The sequence below is a fragment of the Peromyscus leucopus genome, chromosome 3, assembly GCF_004664715.2.
Source record: "Peromyscus leucopus breed LL Stock chromosome 3, UCI_PerLeu_2.1, whole genome shotgun sequence".
In the NCBI taxonomy this organism is placed as follows: domain Eukaryota; kingdom Metazoa; phylum Chordata; class Mammalia; order Rodentia; family Cricetidae; genus Peromyscus; species Peromyscus leucopus.
The window spans coordinates 32,010,235-32,032,419 of record NC_051065.1 but is presented as its reverse complement, the minus strand read 5'-3'; the positions used below and the strand labels follow the sequence as shown (position 1 = coordinate 32,032,419).

The window sequence follows — 22,185 nt, the reverse complement described above, 5'->3', positions numbered from 1 at the left end:
CCAGTCCCACAGCCGCTCAGACCCAACCAAGTAAACACAGAGACTTATATTGCTTACAAACTGTATGGCTGTGGCAGGTTCCTTGCTAACTGTTCTTATAGCTTAAATTAATCTATTTCCATACATCTATACCTTGCCACGTGGCTGGTGGCTTACCGGCGTCTTCACATGCTGCTGATCATGGTGGCGGCTGGCGGTGTCTCTCCGCCTCAGCCTTCTGCTTCCCGGTATTCTCCTCTCTCCTTGTCCCACCTACTTCCTGCCTGGCCACTGGCCAATCAGTGTTTTATTTATTGACCAATCAGAGCAACAGATTTGACATACAGACCATCCCACAGCAATTGACCATTGAATACATTTTGCTTATAAAAGATAGGCATATTAAAGTGGCTTGGTATTGAGGAGACACTTGGATAGAATGTGGAGAAATGGTATTATTCTGAGTTTACACCAGGACGTGGCAAAAACATCATCTCACCTAATAGTAAGCTTGATGTTAGGAGATAAATAAACAAGGACATAAGAGTATTTATACTTTAAGAGGAAAATAGAACAACTTAGATGATCCATATAAATAAAATTGCCTGCATAAACTATAGTATATCAGAAAAAGGAACTATTTCTATACTAAAATAAATGTATGTAATTATTTTTCCTTTTCTTCAAACTGATATGACTATCACATTAAATAAAGTAGGAGTTCCAAAGACTTAATCTTCTCATCATAATTTGGAAGGAAGAAATACAGTCAAATAGACTGGAACACATCTAAGAGTTCCTTACTATTAGTGGGTGTAAAGCAACCCCAACTTCTGAAACAAATGTGAATTACTGCTGATGGGTGGGTCTGTCACATGACACCTTCAAGAACTGATCAAGTGATCTCTTTTATCACAATGTAGACTTTTGAAACCCTCTCAGTAATCTACTAATATAAAAATGGCAGTGTGAGAATGAACACATAGAATGTGAAATCTGCATTATCACAATGATGTTTGATTATTAATAGGATATTCCCTTGGCATTTCTCCTGTATATTAAAACAAGGAAAACTACGTGCAGAGTGTAGACCAGTAATATAGAAACCCAACATTGGTAAAGCAAATATTGTAAGGACAAAAGAGTCGAAACTACAGGGAAATTTGGTTAGACTAGACATTTTTTAATTCAGAAGAAATGAAGAATACTTTAGACATGTAAAATTTCCTCAAGAATGAGTTCCTTCAGCTTCCTGTCTGACTTACAAGGAGTTAATGAAAAAACATTTTTTTTTTCTGAAAAAAAATCATATGCCTCTTTTTAAAACACGGGACTTGCTACAAATACCCAGAGAGACTGGCAAATCTACAAAATGACAGCAAATTGAAGTTATGAAATTAAGCGATCACAGCTACTGTGGTATTTTAATTCTGCCATTCTGTTGTGGTGACCATTCCAGATTCTTTTTACATAAAAATTTGTTCAGACATTTTTAAAGTCTCCTGTTTATTTTAGCTATAAAGAAAGATTCTGTGTCTTTTAACTAATTTCAAATTCTTATTTCATTAGATATAATTATATAAATAGTTTTACAATATTTATTTAAAAAACAGCAGTGACATTTATTGGTCTTCATGTTCCATAAAAGCCAAAAACATATATGCTATATAATCTAGTGAAAAAATGTCTCAACTCTCTTTTCAAATACTGGTATTTAAATAGAGCCATGATCTGTGTATTTTATATTAGAGAAAATAACTTCTAAAGCATTTTTATAACTAGTGCAATGTCATTTCTAACTAGGCTTTCTGAAGATAATAAATGTGGAAACTGATGTTAAGGAGATTGAGGAGACTCTACAATTTGGATGAAGGGATGTCTCCTGGAACCTCGGGTCCTGCCTTGGGCACTGTGAGCTGTTACTTACTATGCTGAGGCTCTACACAGCTTGACAAGAGAGGAAGAGTGCTTCCTTCAGCGTCCAGGAAGAAACCACACATGTGAAATAAAGAAAAGGATTGGCTTCACTGAGGCAATGCCAAGCCCTCAGAAGGGCTGACAGCAATCTCAGTGGAAATGAATAGAAAGCGTATTTGACAAACATGTGAACTCAGGGGCCTTGATTATAAAGGTTGCTGGTTTAAAGCATATCCTGTGAGCATGGTAGACATCCATGGATGAGGAACCATGGTGTACAACTTGAAGAGGAACACTGGCCAACAGGAACATGACCAACGCATGGACAATGTCTTTATAATCTCCATGGAAAGAGAAATATATATTCACCTACAATAGAAGGCCACAGCAACTAAGAAAATATTTATTGACCTGCGTGCGGTGGCTCCTCTCCTGGAGGCATTAGATGACAAAGTTAAGGTGGAGGGAGATGAGGAAAGATGCAGTAAATCAGACTGGAGATTATGTAGACAATTGCTTTTTCTCCACTCGACTATGAAAAGCTACACTGAACAAGTACTACATGGCAGATGTGTGACCACCTGACCACTTGTTTAGAAGTCACAACTGAGTCCTACGAAAGTTGGTCAGTAATCAGGGAGTTTCATATATTCAAAAACTTTCTCAATATGAATAAAAGTACAAAAGCTTTCCTAACCCATGCCTTTTTTTTCACTTGTGATTTTATTTTATTTTATATTTTGAAATAGATAAAATACTAAGTTCACCTTGCTGGTTTTAGTTGCCTAAGTACAATTAGGTTTTCAATTCAGCCGCTATTACTCAGCACTCCATCCGGGCATAGCTCCTTCCTCCCTCCTCCCCTCACGTCCTCCCTCCTCCCCACCCCTTCCCCACTCTGTTTCCTTCCTACCAAATACCAACTTAGCAATAACTATGCCAAGCCCTATTCTGAAGACATTAAAAAGTTCTCTCATCTAATCCTTATCCAACCAATGAAATAAATGCTGTTTATTATGTCTAAAAAAAAATCACATCAATAAAATTTCCCATATTTTATTTGTTTTCTAAATAGTCTTTAAAATAGGGATGAAAACAACAATGTGTAAAATGAAATAATTTTCCTGTCTTGAATGGACAGATATAAAAAAGACAGGCAGATGAGAGCAACATTTTAGAAAAATATCATTTATCTGCTCCGTGAAGATCAACAGGAGGAAAGATTATAAAACTGAATGAAATACAATTAGGAATGGACCCACCCAAATTATTTGGATGCCAGAGGAAGCCAGTGCCAGCTGCTGTTCTGTACTCTGGCTGCCATGCTGGGGAGAGCAGGACGGAGGAGTGAGGCAAACAGGCTGGGAGGAGCAGCTGGGCTCCTGTGTAAAGGAGGAAAGCAGTCTGCAAGACAAAGGGCGGTGGCATGGCTGGCCCTGAGTGGGAGTCCGGGAGGCAGGCTGTGGGTGGGCTCGGGAGGGAGCTGCAGTGACCTTACCACACACTGCCTGCCGACAAGCCATTCTCATGGAGCATACCGGGGGGCCTTTGCGGGCCAGGGCTTTCCCCACCTATCCCAGAGCTAAACCAATAGCAATTCCCTACTCCTTACTGATCGCTAAGTGGGCATCCAACACCAGAGCAACTCCAAGGTCTGTTCTCATGATCCAGTGGAAATAAATTAACAGTAAAAGGCAAAAAAGCCTTTCTAATCCAGAACAACATGCTGTGGTTATTACATGTTGACTAATACAGAAATGTAGGTGTCTAGCAGGTAGTTATGTACTCGGAAATAAAACTGCACATAATGAAATCCTAGTATAGTAGTTATTTTACAGCATCTGACACTATAAAGAATTGGATGTGTTTTAAGAAATTATTCCCTTATTGGCCTAAAGGCATTGGTATAGATTTTCCTATTTTCTTCCTTCCTTCTTTCCTTCCTTCCTTCCTTCCTTCCTTCCTTCCTTCCTTCCTTCCTTCCTCCCTCCCTCCCTCCCTCCCTCCCTCCCTCCCCCCCCCTCTCTTTCTCTCTCTCTTTTCTTCTCTCTCTCTCTCTTTCTTTCTTTTAAGACAGGGTTTATCTGCCTAGCTCTAGCTGTCCTGGAACTTTCTCTGTAGATTAGGACCCACAGAGATTAACCTGCCTTTATCTCCTGAGTTCTAGAATTAAAGGTGTGTGCTACCATACCCGGCTTATTTATTAAGAGTTAAATCATTCTTTCTACAATCCTAAAATATAACTGACTTCAATTTGAAACTATCCATTGTGCAGTGAGAAAAAAAAAGAAAAGAGAAAAAAACTGGCAAAAGGAAAATCTGTCAAAAGCAATGCCCAACTCATAACCTTTGCCTTTATCTGAGGGATATAATGATAGAGATAAAATTTATTTCTGTTAAATGGAGTTATAATTAACTGAACAATGATATTTCCTTCTTCCTATAGTTCTTTGAATTTTGCTGTAGAAATTTATAAGAAAATTAAAGGATATTGATGTCATAGAAGCTTAAGCACTCATTTCTCAAGACTTTAACAAATAGTATTGACACTGATATTTTAGTGGCTGTTAAATCCATTCCACTACTTCATATCTTTTTTCTTTTCTTTTTTTTTTCTTTCTGGACATAATACAAGAGAAATAGTTTGGGTTCCCATAGTAGTGAAAACATGCAATGATACAGATGATTAACCATTCTGATAAGCAAAACTTTTAACATTTGACTGTGAAAATCAATTTTGTTTTCTTTTGAATTTACATTTTAAATATTAGTGATGCAGTTCTTCTAAGAATAAACTATATAATTATTTCACATTCATCCAGACCCTAAGCTGACAGCAGGCTCAATATTTGGTGTTCAGTTTAAGCAATTCTGAATATGTGGCCTATACTTCTCATCCAGCCAAAACTGTGTATAACATATACAGTTACAGTACTGAGTTTGAAAAATCTTTTACCTTTCTTTATTTTTACTGTTGTTGCTTATGGAATTTGTGGGTTTGCCTGAGATGAGGAAATACATATATATGTGGATAGATAGATAGATAGATAGATAGATAGTATGTGTATATATACACAATATATGTATATATACACAATAGTTTCATAGGGTGTGTGTGTGTGTGTGTGTGTGTGTGTGTGTGTGTGTGTGTATGTGTGTGTGTGTGTTTTCTCACTATATAGCCCTGGTTGGCCTGGAACTGGCTGTGTATGTAGACCAGGAAGGATCTCAAACTGACAGAGATCCACATGCTTCTGCCTCCTGAGTACCAGCATTATAAAGTCACCACTCCTCACCTAAATATAATTTTTGTCTTGCTTGAATTGTAGAAGTGGGGTGTTAGGGGATGGCTCAGCCAGTAAGGAACTTGCTGTTGGAGGTCAAGAACCTGAGTATAATCACCAGAATTTACCAGGTGTGGTGAGTGGATTGGTAACACCTGTGCCGAGAAGCCAGGGACAGGAAGGTCCCTGCAATCCACCAGGAAGTCATTTTAGACATATGCAAGCTCCAGGCAAATGACAGCCCCTGTCTCAGAAAAAACGAGGAAGGTGGCTCCTGAGGACACAAAGCAAGGATGACCCCTGGCCTCCCTGGCCTCCCTGTCGCACGTGTGTACTCACACAAGCACAAGTACACACATTCACCCACAGGATCGGACAGTTCTCTCCAGGACATCCCGCCACACACAAGCAGTTTTAGAAATGAAATGATCCTGTCATCTAATTATTTGTTTTTAAATCTTTATTCTGGTTTCTAAAACTAATCAATTCTATGTTTATTCTTTATACGACAGTAAAAATGAATACTTTTTCTGAATTGTTTGTACCCATTACTTTCCATCTGTATTGAAGTATATTGTACTTATCAATCTGATAACAAAATGAAGAAGAAGAGATTACGGATAACAAAATATATTCTCAGTTGACTTTGACAAATTAAGTACAATTTTATTTAATGGCATATTATTTTATAAAATCTTAGAAAATTTTGTCCAAGTTCTAAAATTTAGATCAGAAATAAGTTACATTTCCCAGCTGTTAGCTGGTAAAAACAGTACACTGACCAATCATAACCATTACTTTTCCCTCTCATTATCTTATTTCTTAACAGCCAGATATTTAGAATGATAAATCAAAGATAGCATGACCAAATAACCTCTCACATGGACAAACTGATTTAAAAAACAAAAAAAGACTTTGCTCTGGTCATGAAGGCCACGGCTTCCGCACCAGGGTGAACCAGTTGTCCCTTCACAGCGGCTTCTCTGGAGCAGAGGTCACCGCGTCCGTTTATGGCTTCCGTGTGTCTGTTGCTTCAGGATTTATCAGTGTGGAAATCAACAGGATGTTGCATTGGAATTGGGAGCCCAAGACTGGATGACGCAACTGCTGTAATCAGGTATGTAGCCCGCATGTGTTCAGTGGAAACCTCGAGCTCCAGTGCATCCTGGATTGTCATAAAGTGCTTTGGGTTCCTGTCCAGCACTTTGGAAATGGAGAAGCTGAAGCCATCGAGGCCTTCTGAAGAAGTAGTAAAAGATAAATGCTCTTTCCTTCCTGTTTTTGGTGTTGTCCTTACCCAATCACTTCATTTTCCTCGATGTCTGTTAGGAACATATTTATAAGTGGCCTCCAGCCAAAATTTAAATAGGTACTACTAATGTCATTATGTAGAGAAAATATATTATAGACATTAAAATAAGTAACAAATTATATTATGTAACTAACATTCATTAGGGTCAAAATAAACAATAAATACTGTAACTGCTACAAAAAATTTCAGAATCTGTACAGGCAAGATTGCTCCAGGATAAAGTAGTGAATGTTAATGACCTGAGTTAGATTCCCAGAGCCACATTATAGAAAGAGAAAATTGGTCCCAAAAGTTGTCCTCCATTCTCCACACACAGGTCATAGCACATAAGCCCACACACAAATAAATAAATATAACAAAAGACTTTTTAAATTTCCAAATCTATTTAAATTTTCAGTAATTATGTATCACTCATACTAAATAAATGACAATTCCTCAAATTCACACAGGAATTGGGGGATGGATAACTGAGCAAATGACATGTGTGATACTAGTGTTTATAGTAAGCTTACAAAGTAGAAAATTGTTAAGTAGATCTAGTAGAGTGTATCTCTGACAGGATCACTGAATAGAAGGGGAGGACAGAGGGCACACAGCAGGATTCGAGATCTAGTAGAGTGTATCTCTGACAGGATATTAAACAGAAGGGGATGATGGAGGGCGCACAGCAGGATGGCCGAAGGTAGAGAAAGGATACAGATGACTGGCTCATGGCTTCTGCCTCACCACCCACTAGTCATCCAGACCAACCAAGTTCCAGTTCCCCTTTCCATCAAAACTTTATACTTCCTTAGACCTTATCTCGACATTTAGTACATAAAAATGCCTTGCTTTATCACGGTAAACCTCTTTACAAATACATTTTGGGAGTGCTCCCTCTCTCTCTCTTTCTTTGTGTGTGTGTGTATGTGTGTGTGTGTGTGTGTGTGTGTGTGAGAGAGAGAGAGAGAGAGAGAGAGAGAGAGAGAGAGAGAGAGAGAGAGAGAGAGAGAGAGAGAACTTTATCTTAGAATAACTTTAGGTTCAAGTTCATAGGAAGATTGTGAAGTTAATACAGAAGGTTCCCATATCCCTAGACCCAGTTTTCCATTTTTTTTTCTTTTTTTTTCTGCCCTCCCCTTTTTTTTAGTTTTCGAGACAGGGTTTCTCTCTGTAGTTTTGGTGCCTGTCCTGGAGCTCGGTCTGTAGACCAGGCTGGCCTCAAACTCATAGAGGTCTGCCTGTCTCTGCCTTCTGAGTGCTGGGATTAAAGGCGTGCACCACTGGTGCCCAGCCAGTTTTCCATATCAACAGTTTACCTAATGGTAACATTATCACAGCTAATGAACCAACATTGATGCATAATTATGAACTAAAATTTGTACTGATTTAGATTTTCTTAGTTTTTATCTGATGAACCTTTGCTACTCCCAAGATCCCATTCAGAATATCATTTATATTCATAAAACTGTTTTCTTACATTCTAAATCCTAGCTTCATGCTCAGTCTCTAAACATTGATAAAGCTCAACAAATATTCAAAGAATAAGACATTATTGAATGAACTCATCTTTTTTGAAAAGCTAAAAACTTCTAAATTCCCAAGGTGGGAGATAAGATTCAGAGCATGGGAATTAAACAGTGATGACATCATTCTGTCCATTGATTCAGAGAAAATTCCCTATGTGAGATGTACATGTTCTGGAATTTCATAGAATGCTTCTCCACAATTGACCAAACTTCTAAACTTAATATAGAAATGTATGTCCAATTTACAGCATCATTAATGAATAAAACATATACAAATGCTAAACTGCAATCAATAAGTGCATACACACCATGTTCAATTAAAACTAATCAGGGAATGGTACCATAGTTCGGCTTCTATACCATGTTATCCAGACCAATCCTATAATTTGGACCTTGAGATACTGTATTTAGGGGGCTGGAGAGATGGCTCAGCGGTTAAGAGCGCTGCTTGCTCTTACAGAGGTCCTGAGTTCAATTCCCAGCAACCACATGGTGGCTCACAACCATCTGTAATGGGATCAGATTCCTTCTTCTGGTCTGCATGAAGACAGAGCACTCACATACATAAAATACATGAATAAATAAATAAGTCTTTAAAAAAAAAAGATACTGTATTTAGCAGAAGCTCTAGATCAAGTTGGCCCTTACTTGACCATAATGTAGAAGCCAACTAAACATGTTTCCATTTGAAATTCAGTAGATAGTAAACACCAATCCATAACTGCAGGCTTTAGAAATGATTTGAGTAATTTTATTCCCTACACAATGGCACCACAAAACAATTCTCCCATGACTTCAAGTAACTTAAAGACAGTTCTATATACTAAGGAACAGTATAAACGTCACAGTATCAAGTTATATGTTTAGGTTGTGGTACACTTTTCTGTAGCAATCACTTGGGACAGAATAGCTTCATTAGCTTCTTTTTAACCCTGAGAAAGTGAGTCTCAGAGTTCAGCGGCTCACAAGAATCATGAAGTAGAAATAACATACATTGTGGACCCAAATCCAAAAATTTAAAAATTATTCATCTGTACACTTTCCTCTATAGCATACGGCTCCCCAAGTGCAGCATTTTTAAAGAATCTGGAGAAATCAGACGCACAGGGGGGTCTATCAGGAGAAGAAAGGAATCTATGCTTTTGTGGAATTGGAAGGGGCCTGAGACAGCAGGTCCACAGTAAACTTTTCACTCAGGAAACAAGCAATCAGGAGTAGTAAATAGCTGCAAGCAATGTTGTGAATGCATTTTGTTTGGCCTTTTGATCTACAGTATGTTTTGAGCTCAGAATTTAAAGCCCACTTCAGTCCCCTCATTTCCAGGAGAGGATGGGTCAGGGGAGGAGGAGTTGGCTTCCCCAGCTGACTGCTATTCTCTCCCTCTTTTATTCTCATTCTCTTTACTGCTGTTCTATCTGGCTGTGGAGCAATGGCCACTAGAAATCACCAGTGGAACTTATTCTTAGAGATTTTGTGCCCCACAGTAACCTATAAATAAAAACCTCTTTTTATTCTGGCTTTCCCAAGCTAAAGCTCAAAACACTGAGAGCATACAAGTCAGGAGGTTTGCATTGATAATTGTCTTCCTTTTTCTTTTTCTCAAGTTTAGCTACAGAGTATATCAATTAACAGGTTCGGCTCCCCCATGCTCCCACTGCCAAAGTCTCACGGCACCTTTGAGTTACCAGCCTGGAAAAAAAAAAAAAAAAAAAAAAAAAAAAAAAACAGGCTAGAGAAAGATTAGATTTCTGATTGTTCTTCTAAGATTTCATTATAGGATGAATTTCAATGAATTTTGAGTACCTAATAATTGTAATTTTTTTCTCATCTAAAGATCTTGCTTTCTGATCATCAAATTAGATAACAAAATAAAATGAAGTTTGAAGGTAAACTGAGGATGAATGAACACATTTCATTCACTACACGTTGTTTGCTTTTCATCTTTTGGCCTGAAGTGAGGAAAAGATAAGGATTTGCTATATGGGAAAAAACTGGGAGAGAGATGGTACGAACTGCACATTGAGTAGCACAGGACCCAAGTGACAAAAAAAAGAGGAAGCCTGTGATTACCCAAGAAATGGCATGTGCATGCAAAGTAGTGTTTTAAAAAATGGAGGATTACCCATAGATGGGAAAGTGAGGGATGCCTCCAAAGGACTTCCTGAAGCCCTGCTGTTTCACTCACCAAGGAGAAAGGCGGTGAATACCCAGGCAATGCTAAGCCCTTCTTCTAAAGTGGGCTTTACTGAAGGAGCCATAAACAGTCGCTAAGGATGCCTCAGTCTCTTTGGAACCTTTCACAAGCCAGCCCATCATACTCCCCTTTGGAAATCACAGTGTCCAAGATGTTTAGCTTTACTCCTATGGCAATGGGCACCTACTGAAGTCCAACTAAGTGTCGGGGTTCAGTCCTGTCCCAGCCATCTTACCTTGTTTGTCCCGAGAAAGGCAGAGCAGAAGGTTCTCTTTCACTTTCAAAGCAAACAACACATGCTGAGCTGATAGCCGCCTACCGGACACTGTTTAGACTAACATTGCTCAGTGTGGTCTGGCTTTTGTAATATCAGCCTATTGTGCTTTACAATGTTGAGCCTACAATGACCTTTGTTAGGTAGGCATTTTTAGGATTTGATCAGTTGCCTTCAAGGTGCCAATGATAAAGTTGCAACTTCTTTTAAATTATTAACAAAGAAATTCTGCAATGGTTTCTAAATACAAGAGACACCAGCACCCCATAGTATTTGTGGTCATCTACGGCAGTCAGAACTGGCTTTAACGAAAAATCTTCGGCTTTTAGTGAAAACCTGTGACAAGTAGCTTCCCTTAATTTAAATTGGAAGCTAAGAGTTTGCTCACGATTACTTTTACAATTAAAAAGGAAAAGCAGCATAGATGATACTCTCTGTCTTCTGGTTCACTGAGTCACTTTTGAAACGCTTCCTAAGGGTAGCATATTGGGCTCCATCAATTTCTATCTTCACTGGCCCTTCACAATCTGCAAATTAAATGCTACACTGCTTTAAAACTGAGAAGACTCGTGCTCACAAAACATAAGCTATTTGCTCAAGCCATGCAACCAGAAGCTAGGTTTAAATTAGACATGCTTCATCAAAAACTGGGGGGATTGAGGCCATCAAAATCAGAATGGAAGAACATTTTTTAGTGTCTCGGCCTTAAGTATGTGGTCTGTTTACCCTTCCTGCACTGCTAAGCCCCTGGGCAAAGAGCACTGATGGCTGAAAATTTAGTTACCAAGGATCGATGTGGAAATTCATTTTTCTGTTTAAAAAACTTCAAGCAGTGGGCCAGGAGTGGCGGCGCATGCCTTTAATCCCAGCACTCAGGAGGCAGAGGCAGGCACATCTGAGTTTGAGGCCACCCTGGGCTGCATAATGAGTTCCAGGACAGCTGGGAAACAACTAGATGTTCCAATACTACACAGTGAAGCCCTGTCAGAAAAAAAAAAAATCTTCTGGCAAATCAGTGAATTTCTCTTGTATTTTTTTATGGGACATTGAAAGGCAAGGTTACCAGGTCAGAGAATAATGATGTAGGTGGAAAGACCATGATCTACATGATAGAATTCCAATAGGCAGAGCTGGTTTTGAATAATCAACTGCCTTGACTACCACAGGCTCACAGGAAGACAAGTTATCAGTCCGGAAGAGAATTCTTAAAATCATTAGTCATGAAAAAAAAACGTTCCCTCAACAGCAGAAGCTATGATCTTTGGTTTACATGTGTCATGGACATTTTTTCACTATAAATTTAGAATATCTCATCTAAAAATGTATTGTCACTATCATCTTTATGGTGTATACAGAGAACAATGTTTGCTCATGTCTAAGGAATATCTTAAAGACTTTGCTATTTCTCTTATGTTTCAAATCCTGCGCTATGGAAACCATTATTTAATATAACCAACCATTTTCTTATATAATTTATTGAGTATTCTGAAGCATCTGGTGTGAACTAGCAACACCAGTATTGGAACTAAAAAGGTAATCTAACTCTTCACAATGTACCCTTAGAAAATATTCTGGATGATTGCATTTCAGCATTGTTTTGTTCTGAAGTGTAAAATCGAAAGGATAGAGCCACTTGACCACTGCAGTGACAGTGTCTGAAGAGGTATGCATGCATGCAACGTGCATTTCTGGATTCCTGCTGACCAGATTCCTCTACTAAACCACAGGACAGTTCAACACAAAGGAGCAAATTTTACACACTCTCCTATCAAGAAACCTGTGATGAACCCTGTAGATATCATTAAGGAAACACAACTGACTCAACAGCTTGTTAACAATTTCTCCTAGTAACAACTAATTTAATTACTTGGTGGTTTATAATGTGAACACAGAATTAAAGCATGGAATTGAGAAGTGATGCCATCTCAGGGAGAGAAGAAGAAACAGAAAGATCCTTCTATGAAATACCCTGAGGCTAAATGACAGATACAGCATGACTAGTGAGACAACAATATGGCAAAATCAAGGTTTAAAAGAATACTTCATTATGATATCCTAATTCTTATTGTATGTATTTATTAATCAAGACCAGGTATAGATCATGTTCTACATACAGAAAATTGCCTTCATAAGGATTTTAAGATGGTGTGAACACATAAATTATCGTCTAGTTCATTTATAACCTCCTTTTATGGCTTTTTCTAAACCTGACCCCCATGACCCCTTATAGACCCCTTAAAGTCTATAAGAAGGAATAGCTGTTTTTCTATTGTGATCTTCAATATCTATGTAAGAACTGAATGATTCATAGAATGACTGAGACTTTTGTATATAAGATGTACTGATATGATATCCATGTAATATCCAATAAATATAAAAATAAAAGCTCAATAAATAACACTCTTACACAGACTTACATAGACTTACTCTACAGAAAGCATTTTTTGTGTAAGCCCAACTCAACAAAACATCGAATTCTTCACATTTTGTTCCATGTTTATTTCTTAACATAAACTGTTGGTTACTGAAGTCATCCCTTCTTTCTCACCAACACTCCCTTTAGAGGCTGGCATGTAGGTTAATGTTTACTCCCAAGTTCTGTTTAACTACTGTGATTATGAATCATGCCTTATGACCAGTTTTTATTTATTAACACCCAGAGATGTGTGACTAATATCACCACTGATAATGCTTAGTTACTGGCTGAAACCAAAACTTTGAGCTGGGTCAGAAAATAACAGCTTCATTACTGCCTTGTTTTATTTCATTTAATTTTTTATTTACTCAGCATAGAAAATAAACATCACTCTCCAGGACAGTCATGCAAAGTTTTTCTTAACATTGTATTTTAGTGTCCTAGTTTTATAAATATATAAAAAAAAAAAGATGTGAGAGGTAAATCACTGTAGTAATCAGAGCAAATATTGGCCATGGAAAGTTGACAATGAAGTTGGAGTAATGGTCCTCTAAGTTGGCATTAACTAAGGGACAAAGGTGTGGAAGGGGCATTTAGAAGGAATGGTTCATGAGGATCAGTCATAACATTTTTATATTACTTGAGACCAAATTCTTCCTTATACGGCAGCAAAGTTTTAACACTTGTCCATAGCTAAGTTCCTTCCATTCCCAAGGGTTATTTCCCTTAGAACATTCTGCCTTTCAAAATAACCAACACAGTAGTTTTTAAGAACTATTAATAATACACACAGTTTTAGATTAAAAGTGCATTCACAAGTATTGTAGTGACAGTGGGTCCTCTCTATCCCTCAGAGAAATATTCAAGAAAGGCACCACAGCAACCAGTATCTTTCACACTATGCACAAATTGCCATTATAGCAAGAGTAGGACATAGAATGGATACTACTGATGTCAAATCCTGAGCTCTCTGAACTATGACAGATCTGTGTGTAAATAGTTAGAATGCCTAAATTCAGACATGCTGCTTAGCACTTTCTAGGGCAAAATTTATGTGTACGGCTATCTCCTCAAAGTCTTCATTTATAATGTCAACATATCCTGACTTAACTGCCTCTTCTCCAAACATCCTAGGAGAACACTGTTTTGCTGTGTCTTCAGTGACCCTCCTTCCTCCCAGGGACTTTGAACTCCTATCTTCCAGACTCCCTGATTGACTATCCTTGATTGGATGCTTAGTTGACGGGGCTTTCTACAGTTACTATGATTGCTTCTTTGCTAATTTGTTTTTTGTTTTTTCCTTCTTTCAACTCCATTATCGAGAAGCTTATTTTTATCTACCCAGTAACCTCATTAATGCAGGATGGTGGCAGATAAGGAAAGAACAGACACCAACATGGAACAACTCAGTTCTTCTCATTTGTTATCACAAACATTGTTTTTAAGAAAACTCTTTGAACAGAAAGTTCGTTCTTTATTAATCTCATCAACATCATCCTCGTTAGCTCAAATAAACACCTAAATGCACATGATGCATGAAGACTCTTCAGCTTTCAAATTTTTGCCTTATATAGTCAACCTCAACTCACCTCAATTTCCTGACTGAAAATTCCTTCAGGATGAGATAGCATCTTGCCACCTTTTTTTTTCAAGACAGGATTTCCGTGTAGCACTGGCTGTCCTGGAATTCACTGTAGACCAGGCTGGCTTCGAACTCAGAGATGAGACTGCTTCTGCCTCCCAACTGGTGGCATGTGCCACCAGCTCCCAGCTGTGTTTTCATTTGTTAATTAAACTTATTTGTTTATCAAGAGATACGTGTATTTTCTGAATAGGAGTTGCCTTGTCTTTTCAGGTACTCTACTTGCCCCCAATTGACACATTTTCCGAACAATAAGATGTGATGGGATAGTAAGAAGATGAAAGGAATGTGTACCTTCCCATCACAGGTGAAGAATGCTTGGAAATAAGCTAGAAGGCGCTCTCTATCCCACACCTCCTTTCTCCTTAGTAGCTGTACTTTTTCCTTAGCAGTAGAAAGGTCCGTTTAAGAACAGGCCATTGCCAGAAGTAGAGAATAACAGAAGGGACTGGTGGGTCTCTGGATATTTTTTCTGGACACACTTTTATATAAATTAAGTCAAGCTTTGTATATGTCCTTCTCAGAAAAGGGGCTTTTTTTCCCTTTGATCTTGGAAGTGGAGGGTATAAGAAAAATGACTGCCCTTCTCCCACATGACACAGACCACTGCCAGGAGAAGAATGATGGATGAACACCATGGGCCACCTCTAGGGAGCTGACAGTGTTACCCAGTGGGGTCAGGCAGGAACACAGAGGTGCTGTGTACATACACTCATATATCTTACTTGGAAAGACTGACCATCCATTGGGAATAGTAATTGCTTAAATCCTCTTGCTACCAACATTACTGTCACCATTCAATACTTCAGAAGATTAACCTGCAATGCACTCTTCCTAATATTTGAAGGCTCTTCAAACATCTACTGAATTCCAAAGTGTGGAGGAGGACATGGTTCATGTTGTGTTGGCTGAACTGGATGTCTCTGCTCTGACAGTCCCCGCTTTCCCTGTCACTGAGGCACCTGTGGTACAACAAGCATTTGCTGCTCCAGCTTGCCTCTCTAGTGTGATTTCATAGTTGGCTTTCCTAACTAAATTGTACAAGTAAGAACATTTTATTTGCAGACATCTCTACATTGTCTTTGTATAAAGTCATCATCATAAAAGTGTCTGTTTAGCTAGTCTCGATAAAAGGTGAAGAAATGCCAAAGAGAAATCGTGTGACAGTTTTCAGTCCAGTACACACAAATACTTGCAGATCCTCTCGACAACATAGGGCATAGCTCATAAGATCAGTGACAGTCATTTCTCTGATTAAGAGAGACGTCTTGAAGACGAGCTTGATAAAAATATAAAAATGAGATCGACTCTGCCATGTAATTTTGGTACACTGACCAAATTGTAAGCTCTCCTGTTCAAAATCAAAGGAGACAGTTTGGAAAATGTACTGATATTGAGCTATCAAAAGCCAAGTATTGCTGAGGTATTAAGGTTAAATAGAAGGCATAACAGAATAGCAGTGTTAAAGCTGACAGCTTATCCACTTTTCTTTTTTCTCTATATTTTTATTCAGTTATCCACCACAGAAAAGAAAAAAAGGAAAACTATGGCAGAGTTGAAATTAGAAGGAAAAAACTAGCTTTAAATCCTCTTCTGTGACTCATGGGTCCTTTTACCTGCATTCCAAGCTTCTTCATCACCTAATATCACCCTTCCTTGGTCTGCTTTCTAAATGTTACCCTACACCTACAGTTAGTTACACATCACACAGTACACATGACAGGAAGCTGGGATCCACATATCAGGGAGAATATACAGTGTTTTTCTGCCTATTTGGGTCACCTCACTTAACAGTATGCTCTCCGAGTCCATTCATTTTCCTGAAAATTTTGTGATTTTATTTTTTTCATAAAACCAGGATGAAAAACAGTAGGATGCATATATTATACCAACAATGCACACTCAGAAATAGAAATTAGGAAAAATAATTCATTAACAATAGCTCCAAGATAAACACCACTTGTAAGAAACAGAATCAACTTATTTATCTCTGGCATTCTTATTTTTCCATATTCTATTCCATCCATTTTGCACCTTGATATATTTGGTTATAACTTCTTATAGAGACTTTGATACCTATCATGTTGTATCGTCCTAGATCAAAAAGCATGTGCTAATACAGGACACTACATTTTAAATACTTTTTGATACTGGCTGCATAATTTAACAAGACAATTATTTAAATCAAGAAGATATCCATAATTTTAAGTATTAAGATGAGGAATTTTTACAATCACTATTACATTTCCTGATGTCCAATAAGAAGACAAAAAGCAATTATGTCATATAAAACTCAGACTTTTGTGCTTCCGGCTTCTACCTTGTACCCAAAAGTACACGTTCTGTTCTTTCTGTAGTGAAAGACAACTTAAGCTTACTCAGTTAAAAAAAAAAATGACTCTTATGTAATCCTTATTATTGCATCTGTTCTCTGTCTTAACTGGTGGTGGTAATGAATACTTCATTCCCAATAATTTATTCCGAATTCCTTTTAAGTCAACAAAATCACTTCCTCTCAAAACAGGTTTTGTTCCTTGTTTGTTTGATTGATTTTTGACTGGTCCTGATGCAAAACCTATCATCTTTTGATCATTTATTTATGAATATGATATAGCTCTGTAAGACCTAAGTGCAGAATAAAATAAACACTCTGCTAGACTTTCAGTAAAAATAGGATTAATGCACATTTAAAAGAAACAGCTAGTGCATAATAATATATAATCAATCACTATAAGTCAATTTACCATGATTGCCCATAAACTGCTTTATTTTGCCGCACATTAAAATATTCTAATAACCAACTCAGTGTGAAGGCTAATTTGTATTAGTTGTTAGTGATTTTAATTACACAGGATGGTATCATTTTTTTCCTGGGGAATTTTCTCCTCCTCTCCATCTCATAATAAAGAAAACAAACAAAATACTCAACAACAACAAAAGTGAACCTCTATTTTTAAAGCCTTTTCCACATGCCTCCCATCATGCAAGTGGTGGTATTTCAATACCTGCTGCTCACTTGGTGGATTTAGCCTTTCCGGCTTAGCAACTGCGCCCCACCTTTTCAGTTCAGCACAGCGGCGAGTGAACTTCTCAAGAATAATATCTGATATTTCTAGGGCAAAAATAACACCTCCAAATTGGCATAATATTTAACACTTTTTCCAGATGAGGTAGGATATGTTAACTCGAGGTGCTTATGATCCTGGGTGAGTTTTGCAATATGTTTCAGGTGCACTTTGGAGGTCTTGGAAGATCATAGACCTGTGTTAAGTGACTTCCCATTTGGGCATTTTCCTAACAAAAGGATATGAAAAGGTAACCTACCTTTATGTGACAGGCGTAGCCTGGGGTAGGCGGGGTCCGCGGTGTGACCTGGGGTCCAAAGCTCCAGCAGGTGACCCCAGAGCAGCAAGGTGAGGATGCGTCCGGTGGGTGCCATGGTGCGTGCTGGCTCTCCCGTAGCCCCAGCAGCCACACTTTAAGGCAGGATTGAGTTCTAGTTAGGACTTCCCTCCAGGGCCAACTGCAGGCGACAGGCTTTGTCACAAACAGAAGGGGCTGTCATCAGAAAACACCATACCCAAGTGCCATTTGCCGGGCAATATTTGGATCCGCAAAGCCTTTCTTTTCCTTGGGACCGGTGGTTCAGAAGCGCGGAGCAAGAGAGCATTCCAAGGAGCGCGTCTGGTGAGCCAGTCCCGGCTGGAGCTGTCGCCGTCACCCAGCCGCGGGCGTGAGGAGGAGGCTGTGGCTGCCTTCAGTCTCCCCGCCAGCTATTCATTGAGAAAACAGCCGGAGCAGACCAGGAGCCTCCCCCAGCTCTTCCCCCAGCCTCCCGCAAGCCTCCCAGAAGTCAGCCTCCTGCACCGACTTGCCGAGCAGCTAGTTCTTATTCGCCTCTCCCCTCGCTAATTAAAAGCAAGAAGTGCCACTTGCGCCAGGAGCGCGGGATCCACCCAGCGGGGATGCCGCCTGTCAGCGCGCTGTTTACAGGAAAGTTCAGGCAGGGTTGAGCCCGCGCGCGTTTCTAGGAAGTGTCTCCAGCCCACGTGCCCCGCTGCATCTCCGCGGCCGTGACGCGCCCGCCGGGCTGGGAGACAGGTCCTCACCCTGACGGGGCGTGGCCAGAAAACCTGCATAATACCCTGATTATTTAAGAATGTGAAAAGCTGGGACGTGGCCTGGGGAAGGACTTTTAAATGCTCCCTTGCCAAGAGTGATCCTTGAACACATCCACTTTTTAAATCCTCTGCCACCATCCAGTAGCCAAATGAATTTGTTCACTCTTTCCACAGACTCTTGTTCACAATTCAAGCTTTCAAGCTTTCTGTATTGCTTCCATCTTACAAATGTTACTTTTGACTCTTTTGAGGAAAGTACGTTTTTCAAGAGCCTGGGTGGGTCAGGGAGAGGGTTTCATACCCCCCCCCCCCCGCATCACTTCATAAATGGGTTAGTGTGAAAGAAAGGATTTGCCTAAGATTCACTCTTATAAAGCGAAAAATAAACTTCACTTCAAATTTAAGAAAAATTAAACCTTGAGGTATTGGTTCTTTGCGTAAGGTGTCCATGGTAAAGTTGAGACTCTACCTGGTGGGTCTGCTTAACACAGGCGTTAGTTAGAGAAGGCAGGATGTGAATGCCTTAGAACTCAGTGCTGTGTACTCTCAGAGTTTATTTTCCTGACACCATGTTTGTGTAAATAAGATTAACACAACAGGTCAACTACTCCATGTACTTTCAATCAGTTTCAAAAACTAAACCAAACATTCTAGAGCTGCTGGCATGGAAATGAATTGTATTATTTCAAGATAGCAATAAGCTGCAATAGATGTTTGGTCTGACAGCCCAGAGTTAAATGGTAAACAAATGATAGCAGCTATGGGGACTTGTTCTTCTTCTTTATCCTACATAGGCATGGCTGTGGACAGGCTTTCAGAATGATGTGCTTAAGAATCACGTGATTATAACAAAAAGGTAACTTAGGTCATTCCAATACCCTACATGACATATAAGCAAAGAGTACAATGGAGCATTCTTTACCCATGTTTAAAGGATGATCTTATACAAGCAGAGTGTGTTTAGCCAATGTAAATGTCACTGGAGATTATAAATAATTATATTTCCCAGGTTTACAAAAGATAACAAACCCTAAACAGTATTTAACAATGAAACAACATGAAGTATGCAGAGACTTTTAACACAGGGTGGTCTCTGTAGGAAATTGCATATTTTAAAAGCCAGGCTGATGAGCTACAGATCTAATTGTGATACATTGCAACTTCACAATCCTGTTTCACTTTATTACAGAACTGAAGTAACCAGAGCATAGATAACTTTATCAGCATCATCTAAGGGCAGAATTCTAGAGAAAGAAAGTAAATGGAGGGTCTGTGCCTTTGACTAAAATGAATACCTTATTCCACTGACATCTGCTTAAGAATGCAGTCTGTCCTCCGTTTGCATGGATAAAAGCAATACTAACCATCACAGCCATTTCCTCAGGACACAAAGTCAATGGGGGGAGGAAACGCTACTGATGTTAAAATTTTTCTTCAGATTTACATAGCACCCTCAAAGTGACTACAGGGCAATCTCAAAGCATATACCACATTAACCAATTCCATGAGCACCACAGATTGTGCTCTGGTTCATCATGTTTCCATTGTGTGTTCCTTCTAATCCTCTATATGGCCTTCCACCTTTCTCTCTATGTGATGGGAAACATACAGATAATGCAAAATAAACAAACTAACTAAATAAGTAAATAATGACTGCTAAACTAAACATCCAGAACTTCTGAGGTTCTCAGATTCCTCCATGTGTTTTTAGATACTCCTTTGGAATAGTCTTTGAGACAAAATTGGCCTTTCATATTGTAAAAGAAATTAAGAATAATCCTCAGAAGTGGGTTTGCAATTCAAATTATCATTTCAGTATGACATTTTTGGCAGTGGATTTATTTTTTTACTAATTACATATAAAGAATAATCTAGACATACCAGGATATAAAAGTTACGATATTTGGGACGATTACCATTTACTTTGGAAACTATTGGATTGGGGGGAAAAGGGGGAAAGAAATAAAATAAAATCAACACTGAGTGAAGCATCTTTGCTGATCTCTGATCTCCTGGATAAACATCACTATCTGGTGATTCCATGTTTGATTGGAGGTGCTGCAGGCTGTCAGTCTAAACAATAGAAATATGTCATGGAACAAAACAGGTAACCAATGCCAGTAATAAGGTTATTCTTGTCAAGTCAAATGTCTCACTCTAAATCTCCCATTGATGTTAATCTTACTATATGAACAATTTCAATCTGGAAATAAGGTAGACGGGAAATTAAAAAGACCACAAGTTCCAGGTACTTCCAATTGGTGTAGACATATTAATCACTGGGTCCCCCGACTTTATTAGTAGAAGAGAAACTGACTTCTAACACAATCCTTCCCGGTAGGTACTTCTGCCCAGCTTGTGAATCATATGGAATATTTGTTAAGAGGACGGGTTCCTATGTTACAGCCCAGGCTTTCAATTTGGTTGAAGTTTTACATATTAAATTTAGTTTACAGAAATTCCTTTCACCAGTATTATCTAAACATTAGACATGAGTATGCTTCATTCACCATTTTATAATTATAACATAGGTAATTAAAACCCAACAAATTTACATAAAATAAAACAATTACCTCATAGTAAGTTATTTCAAGTATATGCCAGATCAAATACAAATCATGAAGAGGTATTTCTGTACAGTTTAATATTATCTTGTATACTTTGAGAGATTATGCTTCATTGATGCTACCAGGAATATCCCATCTTTCTTTCTGGGCATATGGGACACAATTTTCCTAGTCTCTTGGCAATTTGTGGAGCCATTTGCCTAATTCTGACCAAAGAAAGATGAGCAGAAGGGATAGGTATTGTATTGTGACTGAGACAGTGGAACAGGTACTCCTCAGTCATTCCGCTTCCTCATGTCTTCTGCAGCAAGGGCAGAGGACTAAACAGTGAATGCTGGGTAGGAGACTAAGCATCTTGGATTATTGAATCATCATATTGGAGGCAGTTTCCTGAGAAAGTTACTCAGGGACACAACAGATGTTATATGAGCAGGAATCGAAAACTTATGCTAAGTTATTTGGGTGTGTTTGTGTGTGTGTGTGTGTGTGTGTGTGTGTGTGTGTTCCATACCATGTAATACAAACTATATGCTTTACCTACTGTGTGCATACCATACCATGTAACACAAACTATATGCTTTACCTACTCTGCTTTGGGAATCTGGCTCTCAGACAATGTATCAGAAAGTTGTCACCTCTCCTTCCTGTGTGTCACTGGTGTCAAGAAGTCACTAGTAAAGCCAGAGAGTGATACAGACACTTGGAGGCTAAACAGGAGGTAAACTGATTGCTGGAGTCACCGTGAGAATGGTGGGAAATGTCTTTAGCTTTTCCAGTTGAGTACCGAATACAGAAATCATGTCATTAGGACTACTTCTCCATGAACAATGTGGAACCACACCTCAAGAACATCATGATGAAAGCTATTCATAGGCCACAGTAGCGCAATAGCAATAGTGCTGAGCCTTTTTAGAACTAAAGATAAATCTCTTTATGGTAGCCATGGAATTCTGGCTTCACTAATCCCTCTT

At 38.8% G+C, this 22,185-nt stretch overlaps 1 protein-coding gene across 1 annotated transcript in view; it reads right to left on the bottom strand.

The window, feature by feature from the left end:
- Sema3e (semaphorin 3E) overlaps positions 1 to 18,607 on the bottom strand; it is a 249,688-nt gene extending 231,081 nt beyond the window's left edge. The window contains exon 1 of the mRNA XM_028862035.2: positions 17,851 to 18,607. Within this exon, the coding sequence (XP_028717868.1) occupies positions 17,851 to 17,965 (115 nt within the window). The 5' untranslated portion in view covers positions 17,966 to 18,607. The remainder of the gene's footprint in view (positions 1 to 17,850) is intronic.
- Between the last annotated feature and the right edge of the window lie 3,578 nt (positions 18,608 to 22,185).